The sequence below is a fragment of the Solanum lycopersicum genome, chromosome 2 (assembly GCF_036512215.1).
Source record: "Solanum lycopersicum chromosome 2, SLM_r2.1".
Lineage (NCBI taxonomy): Eukaryota > Viridiplantae > Streptophyta > Magnoliopsida > Solanales > Solanaceae > Solanum > Solanum lycopersicum.
This window is the reverse complement of record NC_090801.1, coordinates 68,037,924-68,058,855: the sequence shown is the minus strand read 5'-3', so window position 1 is coordinate 68,058,855 and position 20,932 is coordinate 68,037,924. Positions and strand designations below refer to the sequence as shown.

The following is a 20,932-nucleotide window of genomic DNA, read 5'->3' as shown; positions in this document are numbered from 1 at the left end:
TTTAAGTAGTACAATTAACTAATAATTTTTTAAAATTTTGTTTGTAGAAATATAATCAATTTAGAGCAATTTACGTATCTTGATTCGTTAATTTTTTGAATATTCTTTTTGTAAAGTAGCCTATACATTTTCAGTTGAAATGTCTCAAGATACTGAGTTGAATGCTTATTTTACATAGTCAACTTTGGTAGGTCCCTTTTTACACTTTGTAAAGTTCGCATTACAATTTACATATGAATTTAACGACCGCATTTGTTAACACATAATTTTTTTTTTATTTTTTTATAAAGAACCTTTATATCTTACTCGTTTTAAGATTTTTTAAATGTCTTAAAAAGCTACTAGGTAATAAGCTATTAATCATAGATAAGTCTTCAATGTGCCTTGTCTCAATTAAAAAATGGAACTTTGGCCAAAAATCTGGTAAAGTGTTACATGGCTATTAAATAAATTTACGTCCTAATATATGTTATTATTATAAGGTTAGTCTAAAACGACAGAAACATAATAAGATGAAACAAAAAATAAATAAAATACAAGAAGTAATTCGAGTCCACAGAAATTACTGTGTATTCTTAAGAAATTTAATCCTCTCACTGTACTCGAGGTTATGGTTTAATTTCTCCCAAGATAAAATGGATTAATCCTGTTAAAGAAATAGCGGTACCTCAAATTTCTTTAACTTCAGCGAACTTCTGAATAGGAATAAGTCACACAGACTCAGTCAATCGATACTTTGATTTATTTGAGAGAAAAAAAATTTACGCAGAGCAGGAAAAATTCAGTGTTTGAAAAAACGAAAATTGACTTCCTTTTATAGCCATTTTCAGCAAGAAACGTGTCTGTTCAGAGAAATCTGTCAAACCCGTTTTATCCAAAAAGTTGTATCTTTTGGAAAAAATAACAACTTTTAGGAAAAATGTGTCTGTTAGGAAAATAACGGCTTTTCGGAAAGTAACAACTTTTCGAAATGTTACGTTACTGTTGTTACCCACAAATTTATAAAAGATAATATTAACAGGATTTATTTGATTTAACAAAAACTGATTAAATAAATTTTGTTCAAAAAATTTATTAATCAAATCATTTTTCAAAGCCAAAGCCGAGCGAGCGACGACGGCAGCGCGAGGGGGCATCTTCTTCTTAGCTCTTTAAGAAGTAATGGAAGTGTTTCCTTATATAAGGACAACAATTTCCCTTTCTTTTGTCGATATGAGAGAAATGACTTTTTATTTACACTTTACAAATGACTTTTCATTTTCCCTCCAAAATAGTTCCCTCACTTTTCATATTCTTTTTTTTTTCCATTCACACTTACTAAACCCAACAATATATATATCCATCCTAAATTAGTAGTTGTCTTTAGCTTTTTAAGTGTCAATTTGCGTGAACTTAATCAACAATTTAAACTACTACTATATTATTTCCCATCCATCCTATTGGGATGAGAAATTTGCATTTTGTTATACTTTTCTATATTTTGAAATTTTAGTTAGCTTAATTTAATTTAGTCATAAAAATTAATATAATTGAGTCTAAAAGAAAAACGTGAACATCAATTTATGTCCTACGGTTAACCATATTTATCAAAGTCAAGACCTACGCACAATGGCAAATTGGCAATTGGCTCGCTGCCTAGCTGCCTTTGCGCGTTCAATTTGTACTTTCTCAATGATTCCCCTTTTTTATTTTATTTTTTTCCTTTTTAAGATCCAATTTTATTATTTATTTGCATCAATTTTATTTGCCTTTACATCAAATAAACACCTTAATGACTTAAATTAAAGACATAATATATAAATATGTCATTTAACTTTGCTTCAAATCACATTTATGCTCTTTAATTTTGGATATGCACAAGTAGACAGTTAAACTTGTATAAAGTTGAACAAACAGACACACATGTCCTACATGTCATTTTTTGTCTTACGTGGTGTCATACGTGTATTGTGTCATGTAGGACTCATGTGTTTATTTATTTAAAAGTTGAATAGTTAAAATGTCTGTTTCTGCATTATGAAAATTGGAGATCAAAATTAAAATTTAAAATCAAATTTAGGATGCAATATACATACTATGCCTAAATTAAAACTAGGAAAATACGCTTTTAGCGCAATAAGTTAGCTGGCAAATATTCATAATTTAAGTTACCATGCACGAGTTTGAATTTTATTAACCTTTATAGAGTTATCGAACGTTATACTTTCAAAAAGATAATTTGTTAGCTTGTTATCATAATTTAAATCTAGGTCATTAAAGTTAATGATCTTTGACTAGTTCATTACTGTCTACATGAACTTGATGGTATGTAAAACAGAAAAGTAAATTAAATGAAACATATAACAAAATGTCACGGGGTTCAAATTATTAACTATGCTCTAATCCATATTAAATAGTATGATATTTAAAGAGGGAGATAAGGAATAATTCAAATAAATGCTCTTATGATTATATTATTAAATATTAAGTACAAACTTTATAAAGAAATGGAAAATGTAATGGACAGTAGATGTGGAAAGTGAGAAAGGCACCAATTTGCACAGGTCGCATTATAATTCATTTTAAAATGTATAAATACCAAAGTTGTAAATGGATATGCGCTGCGTGTGCGTAAAAAGAAGCTTCTTCCCGTCTCTTCCATCTCCGATTACTAGTCGATAGCTTTACTGTTACGAAACCCTGTTTTTGCAGAGCTGTTTTGGAGTTGAGATATTTCAAATTTTGGACTCTTAATTGCTGCTATTTTGCTTCCAATCAAAGAAAAGAAAAGTTGCAGACGAAGGAAGAGAGAGAAGTAAAAGACATTAATACATGAAACCAGTCCACGGTACTCTTTACTCCCTACTCTATTTTCCCTTCTATGGATGGAATTCGGAAAATAGCATTTATTGACAAACAATGAACTCCCCACCAACATCAACTGCACCCCCTTAATTTCCTCAATTAATGGTCTTCAACAAGTCAAACTCTTTTTCTATTTTTTTTCCTTCTTTTTCATGGGTAAATTTGCTATCCCTCATTTTCATTTTCTCTTTGCAGAAGCAGATGATTGTTCACTTTAATTCAATTTCGAGTCATGGGTTTTCATCACATCATTATTATTAGATTCGTTTTCTCAATTTTATTGGGTTGGTTATCATCGTCAGTTGAGGCTACTAATTCAACTAAGTGCAATCAGTACTGTGGAGCTGCTGGTTCTTATAGTCCGCGTGTTTCTTATCCATTTGGATTCTCAGAGGGTTGTGGGATTCGTTTAGACTGTACTGAAAGTACTGGAGAAATCAGAATTGGGGAATATATAATACAGAATGTGACTTCAGAGACTCTGATGGTTAACTTCTCGATGAATTGCAGCCGTCCGATTGAGGATCTACAGCAATTTGATCGAACCAACTTTGGTATGACTTGGAGAAATGGACTGCTTCTACACAATTGCAAAGTACCGAAGAGCGAATGTACCATACTATCGGAAATTTTAAGCACGCGTTTGAACATACAGTCATGTGATTCGAAGAAGGAGAATGTCAGTTGTTATTCTGAGGCGAGGGCGGATTATTTAGATTACAAGAAATTGAAGAATACAGGGTGTGGAACTGTGATTTCGTCCATCTTGATTGGTATGGATAATGATACAATGAAGAGTTCTGCCATGTTTATCGAGTTTCAGACGATGGAATTAGCGTGGGGATTGGAAGGGGATTGTGCATGTCATAACGATGCAAATTGTACCAACGTTTCTCTCCCGGGGAACCGAAAAGGTTTCCGGTGCCGGTGTAAAGATGGATTCGTCGGTGATGGCTTCAGCGACGGTGATGGCTGCCGGAAAGGTTAGTTCAATTATTCTTTTCAAATGTTAAAACAGTTCACTGCAACATTATTCACGGTTAAATTGTGAGCATCATCTTAATTTAAATTTTAGAGATAAACACCTTTATTTACCGTGTGTATATATATATATATAAAAAGAGACTAAAAATTTAAATGGATATGTTAAATATAAAGTTTAAAATTTTATTTCACATAACATATGTTTCGTTATAAGTGTTAGTGCTATTAATTTCAATTGAACTCAATAAATTGAGTTTTATTTATATATATTTCGTGACAAGTGTTAACGCTATTAATTTCAATTAAACCAAATAAATTAAGTTTCATCTATAAGGTATAGGTAGATATTTTAAATTTTAGTACTCGGAGACATATCATTAATGGAAATGTCGTCGAACTCAAAATGTCTACTGAATTTGGTAAATGGCAATTCAATAGAGACAACGTTTATTATATTTAGGGGTAAAATTCAAAGTTAATTGCTAGATGGCCTAATTATTGTTTGACTAAGGGCAAAAAGTGACGTGAGAGATGATAAGATGACCAGTAGTTTTTATTATATTTGGTTTGACCAGTAGCAACACGCCACGAAGAAGGGCTGTTGTTAATTTCAATGGAGATTTACATGAATTGACTATGATTAAATTAATGATATTTTAGTGTGATTAAGTTATTTAGGAAATCCAAATATTCCACAACTTGTGTTATATGCGGCTGGTGTAGTCAATAAAGCCTTCTCTTGATTTTGATATGGTCGAATTTTGGGTTCTAAGCTGTCGACTGTTGAAGGTCTACTATATGACCTCCTCATGCGACCTGGGATTTGTTGATATTCTTTTCTTATTTGATTTTATAATTTTCAGTGGTTTTTTATTAACAAATAAAAAAAATTGTTTATAAATAAGTACAGATAAAGAAGATTAGGCTTATCTTATCATTCCTAATGTTATAATGAACTTCTAGTAATTAATGAATATGAAAAAATAGATATTTTATGATAAATTTACTAATGAGAATATCTATACAATGCAAAAATATAAAAACTAAAAAAAGGAAGGTTGAGTTTTCAATCACAAACTACCTTTAACAAATGTATATTTAACTTTTTCACATTACATCAAAAGAATTGAATTTTTTTTGGTTAAAAAATTGACTTTCTGGCCTACTGTGTTCTCCTCACCCTTTCATGTTCACCAATAGTTTCCATTCCCATTATCCTACAAATTAGTTTAGATTAAAATCGAAAGTTATTCACTATTGATTTGGTACATCTATTAAGAAACAATAAATAATAAAAATAATATTTCTATATTAACTTTTGATTTTATTAAATTTAATGTTTTGAAAAATGTATTACATGATAAATAATATTTAATAGGAAGGGTAAAAAGTGACACATAAGATAGATTATCTCTTAATTTTTTAGATTGAATAAGTATGATTAGACAATTATTTTTAGAATAATAAATAACTATTGTTGAAAGAATGAAGTACATAAACGCTTCGAATGAAATTTGATTTTCCTTGAAGAATGTATCATGATTTTTTTCTTATGATAATCGATTCAACCTGTGATAAAAAGATATATTCAGAGTAATATGAAAAATAACTTTCTTTTGTAGTAAACACACCCTTGATCTCTATTCTTTTGGTCATGTGGGACATTGGGACTTGGTCTCACTAACTTTTTCCCCACTAGGTTCCTAACTTCAGCCTGCCAGCATTTTCGCGTATTAGGCTTTAAGGTATTACTCACAGTACCTTCCACTTTCCTTTCTTCTTCCTAGCTCCTGCACATGGATCCAAGACAAATAATATTATTCTTGTGAAGATATTTGATTCCATAAGAAGCATTTTAAAAAGATTCGTGATTTTAAATGCACATTTTTGTGGATATAAAATAATGTTGTTAGCATTAAAATGAGGATTCTAATATATAGCAGTTCTTTTTTTTTTTCAAGATGTGTCATTCTTTCTTCCATATACAAGAAAGGAAATTGTTATAAAGTAGTTGTCGGTACAATGATATTTACTCTCACCAGTCACCAATGTGCCATGTCTGGTCTTTCTTAATAAGATTAAGAACCGATCTGAGTCTTTATGAAACTCTGCCGATTCGCGGTGGTATTGTAACTTATCAAAATGACAAGTTTGAGCTCGATAGCCGGAAATTTTTGTTATTTAATTGAATTGAGCGCTCAAATGAATTCGTTTTTCTTGAAGAGTTGAGCACTTCAATTAGTTTATCTTATCCAACTGCATATTACGTGACACGTTCAAAGATCTTAACTTTTTAAAACAATAAAGAAGCATTTACTTGTTTGTTCTCTGACTCGATGATGGTGAATGTGATTGATGATGTAGATTATCAATTGGACAATCCCCAGGTCAACAGATTTCAATGGTTTTCTTGCCTTGTAAGTTTATTTTAAGGGACAGCACATGGTCCTCATGTTTGAACGGGTGAAAGTCAGAGGATGAACAAGACCTGGATTGTTGATTAATTTCATATTTTATTGTTGAGTAAGCGTTATGACAATGGTAACCCTAACTGGAATCAATGCCAAGTCTTAAATTAGACGTGAAATGAGACAGTTCATTAGTATGCCAGTTTAATTTTTAAATAACTTAGTACTTCACCTGAATCAATGGCATAATTTGCAGGGATGAAAATTGAAACTGATTCATCTTCATTTTACCAGTACATTCCATGTCCAGGAAACTATCTGTAAAGACAACATCTTGACTTTTGGAGATTTAAAAAAACTTAACTGACTAGTGCTTGTGAGATTCCACGTTTTCAGTGAATTGGTTTCATATGTTGATCATGTGCTTTTTCATGACTCTGGTAGGGCATACATTTTCATTCTGACGATGTTCTAAGATATTTTATCTATATATTCAATCAATTCTATTCCCAGAAAAGAAATAATTTTATCCTCTCCCTCCACCCTAAAAATTTTGCCATATGCTCCTTCCTTCTACCTCTTTCTCTACGATTATCTTCAGTATGTCGTCTTTATACTAACTTCTTCTTTATACCTGTCTCTCAATCAGTTTCAAGATGTAATCCTTCCAGATACCTCTCTGGACGATGTGGTGGAACTACCAGAATTGGTGTGCTCGTTGGAGGTATATTTCTTTCTTTTTTGGGTTAACTTATTCAGAAAATGTCACTTCTCAACTCGTTTAATGTAACGAGCTTGCAAGCTTATCACAGATGGGTTCTGTGTTCTTCATATGTACGAAGATTTTTGCACAAGAGCTGCCGACTGATCAGTCATCACTAAACTTCCAAGCCTGCTTACTTTTACAGCCGTTTGATTTAATATAACTAGTGAGTTTGATCTCTTTCCTGGTCAAATGAAATTTCGACCACCTACAGGGATTATTGCTGGAGCTGGTTTAATGGCTGCTTTGGCTGTTCTTTGCTACTGCATTCGAAGACGTTCTGCATCTCTCAAGAAAAGAATGAGCGCAAGACGCCTTCTCTCTGAAGCTGCAGGCAGCAACAGTGTTCATGTATTTCAATACAAAGAAATTGAGAGAGCAACAAATAGTTTCTCTGAGAAACAGAGGCTGGGCATAGGGGCTTATGGCACAGTTTATGCTGGAAAGCTCCACAGTGATGAATGGGTTGCAATTAAGAAACTAAGACACCGGGATCCGGATGGTGTTGAACAAGTGATGAATGAGGTTAAGCTTTTGTCTTCTGTAAGTCATCCAAACTTAGTCCGCCTCTTGGGTTGTTGTATAGAAAATGGTGAACAGATTCTTGTTTATGAATTTATGCCCAACGGAACTCTAGCTCAGCATCTACAGAGAGAAAGGAGTTCAGGACTTCCGTGGACAATACGTCTCACTATCGCAACAGAAACTGCTCATGCGATTGCTCACCTTCACTCAGCAATGAATCCACCAATATACCACAGGGATATCAAATCAAGTAACATACTATTGGATTACAACTTCAACTCAAAAGTTGCAGACTTTGGTCTTTCCAGATTTGGCATGACAGATGATTCCCACATTTCTACAGCACCACAAGGTACTCCAGGTTATGTGGATCCTCAGTACCATCAGAATTACCATCTTTCCGATAAGAGTGATGTGTACAGCTTCGGGGTGGTTCTTGTAGAAATCATTACAGCAATGAAAGTGGTTGATTTCTCTAGATCACACAGTGAGATTAATTTGGCTGCACTTGCAATAGACAGAATAGGTAAGGGTCGTGTGGATGAGATCATCGATCCATTTCTAGAGCCACACAGAGATGCATGGACTCTATCATCAGTTCATAGAGTTGCAGAGCTTGCTTTTAGATGCCTTGCATTTCATAGGGATATGAGGCCTTCAATGACAGAAGTGGCAGACGAGCTGGAACAGATCAGGCTCAGCAGTTGGGCATCATTGGAGGACAATGTATGCATGACTTCATCAGTGAATTCCTCTTGCTCATCTCCCCGTAGTATGAGTGAGACATCTTTTCGTAGTACAACAACTAAGAAAGGAGTAGGGAGTAGGAGGTTGATTGTTCCCCAGAAGATAGCGAATTCACTGGCAATCATGGAGGAAATAAAAGACAGTTCCCCTGTTTCTGTACAGGATCCTTGGTTAAGTGAAGAGAGTCCCCCTTCAACAAATCGATTATTAGGTAATTCTGGTCGATGATGACTTGAAAAAAGAAGTTCGCTCTAGGTAGAAAACTGAGGGGGATCACCTGTAATCTATCACCTCCTTTTCCTGCCTTCTAATCTACTGAGAATATCAAAGAGTATTATTAGAGCACTTCTCTTTGTATCAAAATTTTTATTGCTTCATACGCAGAATTATAGAATGTGAAATAGTATTTGCAATGCCATGAATTTGAATCGTTGTGTTTCCTGTTATTTACAACGACTATAATCCTACATCATACATCATCTTCAAGAATTTGACTACCCTGACATGTTAAATAATTTATCAATACATATTATATAACAGGATTAATTGTTACACTAATAGAATTGATCATGCTTTGAATTTAGCTAAACACAGATCAAACTTAATTTGCAAATAACAACAATGAAAAATTGTATGACAAGCAATAAACTCTTCAAGATTTTTGAGGTTCAGGTCCTAAAATACCATTGACTACAGCTCCGGCAATCAAAACTCCGACAAATTCAGCTCCGGCCACCGCTCCAGCTTGCGCCAACCCACCGAAACTTACTGTACTCTCGATCTTCTCCTCCGCTGCTTCAATCCCCTTCTCAGCCGTCAGTAATCCTTTCTCCGCCGCTTCAATTCCCTTCTCTGCCGCTGCAATTCCCTTGTCTGCCGCCTCGAATCCCTCCTTCACTAATTCTTCTGCCTCATCTTCTACTTTCTTAAGCTTCTTTCTCAGTCCAAAGAGGCCAATGTCCGCAGCCTTGGACGGCATCTCCAGCGCTTTCACTACCGTTGTCGCCGTCACCAGAGAGATCAACTGCCTCCGCCCCCGGAGAGCCACCGCTGCCTGTTTGGTAGGGGGATTTGTGTTTGCATTTAGCACACAACGGGGTGGGTAAGTCCTTACTGTAAGTGAAGTAGTTGTGGAAGACATGGCTATGCTCTCTGTACAATCAAAATGAAGTCTGCACTCCTTGACACCACAATCACAAAGAAGTGTGTGGACTGATTTTTTTTGAACGGACAAGAGAAATACAAATAAATAAATTAATTAAAACTCGGACCAGAAAATTAAAAATAAATGTTATTGGCTTCTTTTACAAGAGTTTTTGGCTAAAATATTCCTTAACCATGACTCAGATATAATGTACACCTTGATATTATCTAAGTGAGTAAAAAATATTTTTATACTATCCAAAAAATAACAAGAATCAACCTTTAACATATTTTTGTTACCAAACTGATTGAACCAATGAAAAAATATATTTTTTTAATTTAATCACGTCTTGGCGACGAAAAGATTAAAGTTACCTAAAAAAAATAAGAGTATGGATAGGAAATGAACCTTGAATATAAATTTCAAGTGTTGTTAATTTATAGAGTATGTTTTTTGCATCATCAAGTAAATTGACTTGCAATACATAAATTTTAAAATATTCACATATTACGTTCCGAATGTTAGAAAGATTATGTAAAAAATAATTTCAAATATATCACATCCAACTATTCAGAGATTTTCTTTAGTAAAATGTTGAGGGGTATATAATATATATATATATACAAAGTTCATATTTTATACAATGTATAGAAATGCTGGAAATTTAGTGAAATTACGTATGTGTAGTTATTAAAATGAAAAAATAATTATTTTATTTGAAATTTTTTAAGTTGGAACAGTATTTGTTTTTTCCAAAGAATATTTAGAATTTGAACATATTTTGTCTGAATATAATTTAAAACCTCAATTTCAAAAAATTTAAAAAAGCACCTAACTTGATTTGCTTCACCATATGTACATATATTAGTTCAACTTAACACACTTTTTGTTGGGGCGAGTTTCTTTTAAAAAAATAGACAAAAGGATAAATCTTGCAACTTTTTCGATAGTTTAGAAATGTTTTTTGTTCATTTATATAACACAAAAATGTACTTTAAGTTTTGATAATATTTTAGAGATGATTTTGGCCAAAAACTCACTTTTACAACTTCTAATTATTATTTTTTCATTGGGCAACTTTCACATATAGTAAATAAAAAATTCATATTTGTATGCTATAGCAAAGATTGCATAATTGCGCTCTATAGCAAACATAGAAACTGTATAATTTGTTATACATATACAGTTGAAGCAAATTGTATAAGACAAGTGTATAAAACAAGAAAGAGAAAGACACTTGGACAGAGAACTGTATAAAAACGAAGTGTATAAAACGAATTGTATTATTATAAATGTATAGAACGATTATATACAATTTGAATTTGTATAAAATGGGAAAGAGAGAAAGACAAAAGATACTTGACAAGGAATATACAATTGAATCGAATTGTATAAAACGAGAAAGAGAGAAATTAGATACTGAAAATTATATAAAACAAGAAAGACAAAAGAAACTGAGCAGGAGAGTACTTTTAGTGTATAATTAAAAATGTATAGGACGAAAATATATATACTTGCATGTGTATAAACAATTTTTCTCACACTTTATACAAATAGAAACACAATTTATACACTTCGCTTCTGTTTGTATGAGTGAGAAAGGCGAGGGTGGCGAGCGAGATTTGGGAGAGTGGCGAGCGAGTTTTGTAAGAGGGGAGAGAGGGGAACAAAAATATATGTATTTATATAAATTTCTCTGCTTTATACAATTAGAAACAATTTTTATACACTTGTGTTTGTATAAAAAGTGAGGAAACGAGCGAGAGATTGGAGGAGAGTGGCGAGCGAGATATTTGGGAAAGAGACGCCTGACAATTTCTTGCAAAAGTTTGCTATAGAGCATAATTAAATCAAACCCTAACTACTCTATTAATTTTAGGTTATTAGTTTACTGTTATATAGAATTTTCCTTTTTCATTTGTATCATCTTTTTTGTTTTAAATAATTTTTTAATAGTGACTTAAGGTGTGCATTGTTTGGATTAATTCAAAAAATCAAATCAAATTGAATTTTAAGTTAGATTGATTTTTTCATTTATTTATGGTTTAATAATTTATTTTATTTGACTTTTGGATTTGATTTCGAATTAAAAAAAAAAAGAAAATCAAAAAATAGAAAAAAAACTTATATAGAGAATGTGCGTTAATGTCATTCATTATGATTTAACTTATGTTTATACATTTATAATTGATATACTCTTCAATATTGTATTTTTTGTTTTACTTGTATATATAAATTGCAAATATAAATTTGATTTTGTTTCTAATTTATTGCATGATCGAATAATAATTAAAAAAAATAAAATAATTGGAGAGTTATGTTCTTCTCGGGTCACTCAAACGGCGTCGTTGTTTCTCAACATGAAATTTATACTACTACGTTTGTGCGCCACACGGGTTTTTCCTTTGGGTTCAAAAGAGAGGGAAAATCAAGGGCTTATAAAATTTCCGCTTAGAGTAGCTATTTCTAATCAAAGAGACGATGGCTGAGGAAGCAGTAATTTCAGTAACAAGCCCTACGGCGGAGCAAAACCAGAACTCGGTGAACGCCACCATCGAATCTGGTGTTCAGGGAGGCACAGAATCAACTTGCAACAACAATAATAATAATGCGGAGAGTTCTGCGGTTACTTCTGATGTTAACCGTGAAAAATCTCTGGAGTACGCGGATGAGTTAGTGGTAAAAGGCTCCAAGGCATCTGAAGATGGAGATTATGGAGAAGCCGTAGAATGCTTTAGCCGTGCCCTGGAAATTCGGTTAGGGTTTACCAGTTTCATTTCCGCACCTTTCTTTTTAATATCAAGGAAATTTAACTGTTTGCTTGTTTTATTTTGTTTGAAACTGTTTGATTAGTTTCTTTCGAGTTAATTGTTGTTGATGGAAATGTAAAAAAAAAAAAAAAAGATCTTTAGGCGTCTTTGGTAATAAGGCGGTAAAGATATTACGGTTCCGGGTTTAATTTACTCCGGGTGGTTGAGTGGTTCATCTTTCAAGCGATTTTGGAATTTTTTTGTGGTTTAGTTTTGATGTGCAGAATATCTCGTTAACATGGCACTAATACATAGATACAGTACAGACTCTTTTGAGTGATTATCAGATAATTAATTTCTTCATACATTTACTTTACTTGCTTATGAAGCTGCACTGCGCAAAAACGGGAAAAAGTACTTTTTTTTTGTGTGCTGTTCAAATCCTTTCCATTTGGGAATGATTGAGTTGCAGACATGAAGTATAGGGTTGAGATTTACAAGCCCTCGTGGACTCTTGGCTTTTGCTGGTGCGATCTTCTATAGCTAAAGACAGCATGGACATCTGTTTCCAAGCTTTTTAGTGGACCGATTGAAATTGGAATTACTATCCATGTCTCTGCACATTATGCACCTTCATTTCTTTCTTCTGTTACAATTGCAATGCTGTTGGTTTACTTGTATTTAACTTTCATTGTTACATGAATGCGTGGGTAGAAAGGAAATATTTCAAGAGTTCTTCAAGTTGTTTCTAGGGCATTGTTGTTCTTTGCGTCATACAATATGCATAGTTTTAGAGTTTTTCTCTCCCTATATATTAACTTTATTATTATGCCATTTCTAGTAATTCTCGTTTCACATGGATTTCTTTTGAAAAAAATTCAGGGTCGCACATTTTGGTGAACTTGCTCCTGAATGTATCAATGCATATTATAAATATGGGTGTGCTTTGCTGTACAAAGCTCAGGATGAGGCTGATCCTTTGGTTTCTTTGCCAAAAAAGGACAGCGGGTCTCAACAAGATTCTAATAGAGACGGCTCTGTTAAAAGTGTTGTTAGTTGTGAGTCTTCTATTTCAAGCACTGCTGAACCTGGTGGAAGTTCGAATGGAAAGGAAAAAGTAGAAGATGATGGTTAGATTCCTTTGCATTATATTCTCATTTGATTTTCAACAACATTACTCGTGCTTTCTATTAGTGACATTATCTCAAAACATAATAACTGAATTGAAGAGTTTGCTAAGTAGTTACCAAAATTAGCATCGACGCAAAATGTGTCATAAAAATATATTTAGCAACATAGTAATGTGAAGCAAGGACTTTATCACCTCATGGTGAATCGATTAGCTTCTTCAAAGACCATCACTTTAGAAGTGAGGAACAGAGTAATCACAAAAAAATGGCTTGGCCTAGTGGGATTACTGATCCAGATAGAAGGTAAAGAAAACTTCATCACTTCATGGGTCTTAATGAGCTTCTTCAAAGACCATCACTTTAGAAGTGAGGAATATAGTGTCACAAAAAATGTTTATCACTTCTTGGGTGAACATTGAGCTTCTCCGAAGTCCATCACTTTAAAAGCCAGGAACAAAGTGATTAAAAAAAGTGAATTTCTCAGAGGTATAGCTATTCTAGTAGCAACCCTTGTGAAATTAGTCGAGGTGTGCACAATCTGGCCTGTACATCATGGTTATAGAACAAAAAAGAGTGAGCAATTGATCCAGCAAAAACAATTCATTTTGAACTTCACTTTAAAGGTTATGTAGGAGAGAGAGAGAGAGAGAGAGAGTTTCCTGCCATTTTAGTGCGATTACTCCTTCCCATCAGCATTTGACATTCTCTTTATCCGTTGTCTACTTCATTTATTGAGTTTGTAAAATCTCACCTTTTACTGCTTCCAGTTCCCTGTTTCTTTCGATTCTTCATTTTTTCAAACAATGACTTTTCTTTCTCTATCTGGTATATGAGTTCTATTCTTCTACAACTTCTCATTTTGAGCTTCTCTCTTTTTCTCTCTTAATACATTTTAGAGTAACTAATTATGGAATTGCATGTTGCAAATTAATTCTTTTTTTCCTCAAAATTATATAGTTGTGGAAGTTAGAAATCAATTATGCATCCAAAATCATGTGTCTGTGACCTTGTTGACATAATATTTTAAAGATGTTCAATTTTAGTTTGTGTCAATTGTACACTGGACATTGAAACTAGTGGCTTTAATGGCACTGCAATGTTATAAGAACTAAATTCATATATCCTTGTAAAGAAGTTCTAGATTCATATATGTTTGGTAATATTTATATTTTCTGTAAATGTGCACTTCATTCCTAAGAGACAGGCTCTTAGCTTCTCATTTTTGGTTTGAATGACCATGGTTCTTTTTCTTACTGCACATCTTTCTATAAAGACACAGTCTGTTACAATTTTATATTTTTGGGGGGTGGGGGATGCGGAGAGGAAATTTAGTGTACCCAGTTGATTCACATAAATATATGAGTTGCTATAGAGTCATGTGCAATCGCCTACAATATATGTCAGTTTTAGTTAAATACTGATTACTGCTCCGTCCTTTATAAAGAAGTTTCTGGAAAGATATATTATAGAAATGTAAAGATGTGCTGCTGCTGTTTTCCTGCTAATAGAAATCAGCTACGTGCAACTATTTTGTCACTAATTGAGATCAGTTATCCTCTTTAGATATGATAGTTCTTGTTGTGGCTTACACTGTTATGAGACAGCTGCAGAGGAAAACGAAGATGAAGGAGATGAAGAAGAAAGTGATGACGAGGACTTGGCTGAAGGTGATGAGGATGAAACTGACCTGGATTTAGCCTGGAAACTGTTAGATGTTGCAAGGGCAATTGCTGAAAAGCACGCTGGTGACACAATGGAAAAAGTGGATGTATTATCAGCTTTGGCTGAGGTAGCCTTGGAAAGAGGTTTGTCTCCATTAAACAATACTTCCATTACCTCATTAGAATAGTGACGTCAGACACTTATTTTTTGTATGGGAAGTTGAAATGTCCATTGGTCTATCAACCACTTATTGTCTTGTTAACTAAAATATGTACTGTTAACCAGACTAATACGTAAATTGTCATCTCAATGAATAACTCAGTTGATTATATTCCAGCATTTTGGTTGTTTTGAATTGCAATCCCAAGCTGCAAATAGTTTCTCTAACTCAAAACTGTTCGAAACAATGGAAATAACTGTAGGAACTGGATAAAAGGATGACTGTTCAAAGTATTAAAAGGTGAGGTCTAACTAAAAAAATGCTAGGTAATTTCTGTCCACCCGTCTAAGTTTTGGTGACAGTTATCTAATATACTTGTGGTGGTGGGATGTAGCAAGTATCGGGTGAATTACTTGAGGCGCAAACATGTTGGCCCGGGACCTCTATTATCAAGAGAGTGAGATAGATAGAGACTGTTTGTGTTCTAAAAAATTTCTTATCTACATGTGCAAAACGAGGGGGTGTAATCAGACATATGAAACGGAGGTGAACTCTAGTTTTATCATCAGTGAGTTATAGATGTTGTGGAACATGCTGTGTTGAGAGGTGGACTGAGATCGAGGGAGTGACTGGTAGATTGAGGGGTGTAATCTGAGTACAGACATGAAATGGAGGTGAACTCTAGTTTTATCATCAGTGAGTTTTAGATGTTGTGGAACATGCTGTGTTGAGAGGTGGACTGAGATCGAGGAAGTGACTGATAGATTGAGAGGCATTGGAGGCAAATATTGGGGTGAGCAAGGATGGAGAAGTGATGTTAGTGACTTGACACACTGGTGGAACTTCAAGCCGCGACCGAGAGATAAGAGGGACACGATCTATGTTGCTTGTATCCTCCAAAATGCCACTGTACCCATGTTGGATCCTCTAATGGGAGGGCATATGGGTGTGATGACAATTTTAGAGGATCTGAGCAATATTACATGACTATGAGTTACGAAGCCCCTGTTCCTCCTATTAAAATCTAGCTCAACAATTTGCTAGCATTTTTAGTTGGAATCTTGTATTCACATTCTAGATTGTTATGCGCTGCTTTTTCAATGAATTCTTTTTGAAAATATTAGGTGACTGGAAATGGATTTAATAATTGAAATAAAAATGACCTAAACAAACTGATCAAACCAAATGCAAATGATTTGGACCTTTAGTTGCCTTTTTAGTAGAAACAAAATGTTTATTTCTCTTCTTCACATGCTATTAGATTTGTAAATGTTGTCCTTTTCCTTTTGCAGAGGATATTGAAACTTCCCTTAGTGATTACCTGAAGGCATTATCCATTTTGGAACGCTTGGTTGAACCTGACAGTCGCCATATTGCTGCGCTGTATCCTTAGTAACATGTAACTTATCTTTAAATTAAGGGGATTGTTTTCTGACCTACATCTAATTAGTTAAGTCTTTATAATGATTTCTTTAAGTGCCAACATTTAAGTGTTGCTTCCTCTTCCTTGCCTTGTGATCTTAACTGTATTACAGCAACTTTAGGATATGCTTATGCCTGGAAATTGGTTCTAAGCATCAGGAAGCCATACCATACTGCCAAAAAGCTATTTTAACTTGCAAGTCGCGGCTGCAGAGACTCACTGAGGAAATAAAGCTTTTGTCAGAATCAACAGAAAGATTAGCTACTACCGATGTAGATCAGATTGCGAGACAGTCTTCCAGTATATCACAGTCTGACTCTGTATCTGCTAAAGAAGCTGAAGTTGAAACGCTCACTGAACTTTCTGCAGAATTGGAGAAGAAGGCAAGTATCAATCACCAGATGAATCTTTAGTAATGTCTTAGTTCTTTCTTATTTTATAATTGTGACTCTTCCACTTGCAGCTTGAAGATTTGCAGCAGTGTATGTCAAATCCATCATCTATCCTCTCCGATATTTTGGGAATGGTGTCTGCGAAAGCAAGAAGTCTAGAGAATGCTGATGCTTCTGTAGCTGTGAACTCCTCACAGATGGGTGTTGGTACCAGTGGTAGCGGAAGTTTTGACTCTCCAACTGTTTCCACTGCCCACACAAATGGTGCAGCTGGAATAACCCATCTTGGAGTAGTTGGAAGAGGAGTCAAGAGGGTGCATCTAAACACAACCACAGAATCTAGTCCAGCGAAAAAACCTGCATCTGAGCAGCCGTCAGATAATGGAGATGGCACTGCCTCTTAAAGCATGTATTGTTGGTGCTTCAATTAAGTTACGGTTAACATTTCAATTTAGCTTATTGATAACATTGGTGGATTACCTTAGTTTGTTGCATTCTCTGTTGGTTAGCTGGGAAGTGTGTTGCCACAGATCGCATCAGTTTATTTCCTTAAATTAATTACCTTGTATGCATGTTGACTATTCAGTATGTGTTGCTTTGCTTCTTCTGCAGTATGTTTATATATATATATATATATATATATATATATATATATATATATATATATATATATATATATATATATATAATCTACGTAAAGACTCAGAAGTTGATTACTTCTTTGAACGAAATGATAGCTGTGCTGGCAGACCAGTAATTGAACAAGTAACCACTGTCTAATTGGTTCTGAAAATCTGCTAATTAACCATCATGCAAAGTGGTAAGTATTTTATACATTTGTGTATTTATTTATAACTCTACCTTTTTGAAATTAACAGTCGTTCACCTATGCGTACTTCTTCCAGTAAATTTTTGGTTATCTGTGAGCAAGAATTTGTTCTTCTTTCACATCATTTAACAGACATTATGCTTCAAAATAACATGACCTTTTTTTTAGGCTTAGTTTGCTATTCATCTTTGCTTTGAACAGAAGTTTATTTCAGTCGAAGTGACATTAGGTGATCTTTTCGTTGCTTGGTGGGTCGAGAGTAGTGGGTATTTCATGGATTAATTGACGAGTGCGTCTAGACACCACCATTATGCATAATATGTTGTGATGTTATTCGAGAATATATTTGGGTAGGGAAAATAAAAGACAATTCAGTGGTAGAATATTGTAAGACAACATTCCTCTGGCAGGTAAGTCGTACGAATGTTTCCGACAGTAAGCGCACTTTCATGTGAAGTAAACCTGCTCTGTGTCGTTTATATACTTCTAAAGATGCTCTTAAGCAATATTGATTTAGTGCTGAGAACCATATAGTAATAGCATGTCTTGTCTGATGATAGTATGGAAGCAGACAAACACCAAATGCCAATGTGGTACCCTAGGGCTAACAAAAGTCCCTAGTAACTTTGTCTAGGAAAAACATTTTAGGTGAATACAGAAAGAACCAATACGATACCATCAAAGGAACTTTTAACGATTGGTCGTTACCACCAAAGTTGATGGAACTTGTTTTTATAGTGGATTGGTCCAGAGTTGTGAGACAGAGAAAATGTGTTATAGAGTTGACTGCAAAAAATGCGGCAAGTACTCCTGGGGTGGGTGTGGTAAACATTTGAACACCCTCTATGGTAGCATCCAACAAGGCAATCATTGTAATTGTCGTCCTTGGCCTGGAGTTGTCATGCCCTCTTCTCAGACCATCACCCAAAACAAACAAACTGTTACCCAAAACGAATGTGATCCCACCACCACCACAGCAGGTATATACACAAATCTAGAATGAATATAACTTAACGTCACGATTCAACTTGAATGATTTAATGTAAATATTAAGTATAAAAAAGTTTGATTTTTTCTTTTAAAATTACGCTTCAATAGGAAAGTAGTACACTGCCACTTTTTATTTTGTTTATTCAAGAGTTTGGTAGACCTTTAATTTGTGATGGTCTCATTATATGTCAAGTGCCAACTAAAAAAAAGGAAGAGGAAATTCTCTCCTAAAGTTTTTCTTTTTAATATATATATTTTTAAATAACTATCCGAAGACACCGGAAATTCTAGTGTTTACAGCTTTTGACAATTTTGTTCATACTTTTTCTATTGAAAACGATTCGAAATTTTAAGCTATAATTTATTTCTTCGTTTCTCTAGATACTTCATTTTCAAAAAAGTGATTTATTTGTTGGGGTGGAGACAAGCAATGATGGTGCTTATAGATTTAATCTTATCAAACAGTACTTTTTTTAATCCTTAGATTCGAAAAACCATAATATTAACTAGATTCGCACTTCATTTAAGTCCGACTCACATCATTATCATCATATTAAACAAAAAATAAGTTAAAGCTGATTTATAAGGATCAGTGTATATTGACAATTATTCTACTACGTAGATTTGAATCGATAATGTGAGAAAGTTTATCTAAAATCGTTGATTGATTTCAAAATAATTGTTGTTTTTCAGGTACTCAACGAGGCGATGATGCCGTTGGGTAATAGCTAAACTGCTACTGGAGACCAATAAATAAAGTGTATTATTAATCAATTATATAATATATAATAACAGTCATTTGTAATAAATTAATACAAATAATGCGAATTTTAAGGTCAATACACATTGACCGAACACTCTAATTTGCTTACGAAGTTGTAAAATAAATTTTGTTTTCCAGAATTGAGTCTTCTTTTAACCTTGTGCAGGGTGTTTTGTAAATTTTTATTTATTCAATAAATATAAGTAATTAATCGTGGGTTTTGTGCCGCTTTTGGGTTTTTTCTTTATTATTCTCAAGAAGCTAGTAATGTTTTGGCCTTTCTGCCTCCATTTCTCAAATTCACTTTTGAATTTGAATATTATAGGTTCAAAATTAGAAATTTTAGTATTTGATTTATTACATTGGTAATCTATTTATCTAATGTATATAAATTAATATATATGGAAGATTTGAGTTTTTGCCTTTTAGATTTATACATATAGAGGTTGAGCCTATCATTATTTATTTTTCACCTAGGCCACATGGGCTATGATATGAATATTTGGACATCGTGGGACCAGTTCGATCAATCGAGTGTCAATTGAGCATCTTCCTTAAAGGCAAATGTCAACTTATAGTCCTATTATTAGTCACTTAATATTAAAGAATGCCCACCTAATATGGCTATAATCATGGCATTTTATTGTCATTCACTTTGGAACATGGATAGTTTTAGGGGAGGACATTCCATGGATGCACTTGTATAAAATAATGTGTCTTTTTTATAGTAGTAGCATTTTAATATTATGATTAGGAATGTTAAATAGGTAAGTGCAGAAATGTATTAAGGTGAGATGAGTTAAACAATGAATCAGATACTAGCTTAATTAGTTTTTAGATGAGTTGAATTTGATGTACAAAATAGATCGAGTTAATAAACATCAATGAGTTATTAACTATTCCAAATTTAAACAGATTAAATCAATTATATTTTCACGTTGAGTCTTTGTAAGAGAATGTTTAGTTGTTTAGCAAACGTCTGCAATTTGCACCATTTAAAGTCATCACCATCTGCAGTAAGATCAAATAATTAAAAGAGTACCATAATATAAAAATCAGATCTCCTGTCTTCGTTATACTAATATTTAAATAGAATATATTATTGTCGTGTTATTTATTTTGAATTTGAAATGTTAGATAGAAGAATTAATATTGAGCAACCTCTCTTTACGTGGACCTCATAAAGTCGACACCATTTATTGCCCTACTAATAAATATAGGTATGTTTTAATTAATGGCAGGCAGTTGCCCATTTTTAAAATTTTCACGTCTCAGTTTTCCAACCAAACTTTGGTTTCCACATTGAAGAAGACTATGCAGTAAGAAAATCAAAATTAATCGATGTTTTAATACAAATATTGAATATAAGGTAAGAAATCAAAAGTGAAATTGAATTATATCACGGTATACATGTGAGC

General features: G+C 33.5%; 3 protein-coding genes across 4 annotated transcripts; 2 read left to right on the top strand and 1 right to left on the bottom strand.

Moving 5' to 3' along the window:
• The first annotated feature begins 2,492 nt into the window (after positions 1 to 2,492).
• Positions 2,493 to 8,684, top strand: LOC543924 (wall-associated receptor kinase-like 14). Its single transcript, NM_001247575.1, has 4 exons — positions 2,493 to 2,827; positions 3,040 to 3,827; positions 6,886 to 6,960; positions 7,214 to 8,684. Exons 2-4 carry the CDS (start codon positions 3,077 to 3,079, stop codon positions 8,497 to 8,499), a joined length of 2,112 nt encoding a protein of 703 aa, NP_001234504.1. The 5' UTR covers positions 2,493 to 2,827; positions 3,040 to 3,076; the 3' UTR covers positions 8,500 to 8,684.
• A 92-nt stretch (positions 8,685 to 8,776) lies between these two features.
• LOC101257421 (uncharacterized) lies at positions 8,777 to 9,584 on the bottom strand. The gene has a single exon (XM_004232026.5). The coding sequence runs from the start codon at positions 9,410 to 9,412 to the stop codon at positions 8,924 to 8,926; it is 489 nt and encodes a 162-aa protein (XP_004232074.1). The 5' UTR covers positions 9,413 to 9,584; the 3' UTR covers positions 8,777 to 8,923.
• Positions 9,585 to 11,572: 1,988 nt separating this feature from the next.
• LOC101257719 (NASP-related protein sim3) lies at positions 11,573 to 17,520 on the top strand. Of its 2 annotated transcripts, none has more exons than XM_004232027.5 (6): positions 11,573 to 12,171; positions 13,048 to 13,295; positions 14,900 to 15,100; positions 16,410 to 16,500; positions 16,653 to 16,923; positions 17,004 to 17,520. In XM_004232027.5, the coding sequence occupies exons 1-6, from the start codon at positions 11,897 to 11,899 to the stop codon at positions 17,334 to 17,336; spliced, it is 1,419 nt and encodes a 472-aa protein (XP_004232075.1). In that variant the 5' UTR covers positions 11,573 to 11,896; the 3' UTR covers positions 17,337 to 17,520. The 2 variants fall into 2 exon arrangements, with proteins under 2 accessions (XP_004232075.1, XP_010316172.1); XM_010317870.4 differs by having other exon boundaries at positions 11,763 to 12,171; positions 14,906 to 15,100.
• Positions 17,521 to 20,932: the final 3,412 nt, after the last annotated feature.

Coding starts and splice junctions, on each gene's coding strand:
- LOC101257421 (XM_004232026.5), bottom strand. CDS start 9,412: ATGTCTTCCACAACTACTTCACTTACAGTAAGGACTTACCCACCCCGT.
- LOC543924 (NM_001247575.1), top strand. CDS start 3,077: ATGGGTTTTCATCACATCATTATTATTAGATTCGTTTTCTCAATTTTA. Junction 3,828..6,885: donor CGGTGATGGCTGCCGGAAAG/GTTAGTTCAATT, acceptor TCTCTCAATCAG/TTTCAAGATGTAATCCTTCC. Junction 6,961..7,213: donor AATTGGTGTGCTCGTTGGAG/GTATATTTCTTT, acceptor GACCACCTACAG/GGATTATTGCTGGAGCTGGT.
- LOC101257719 (XM_004232027.5), top strand. CDS start 11,897: ATGGCTGAGGAAGCAGTAATTTCAGTAACAAGCCCTACGGCGGAGCAA. Junction 15,101..16,409: donor TGAGGTAGCCTTGGAAAGAG/GTTTGTCTCCAT, acceptor TTCCTTTTGCAG/AGGATATTGAAACTTCCCTT. Junction 16,924..17,003: donor CTGCAGAATTGGAGAAGAAG/GCAAGTATCAAT, acceptor TTCCACTTGCAG/CTTGAAGATTTGCAGCAGTG.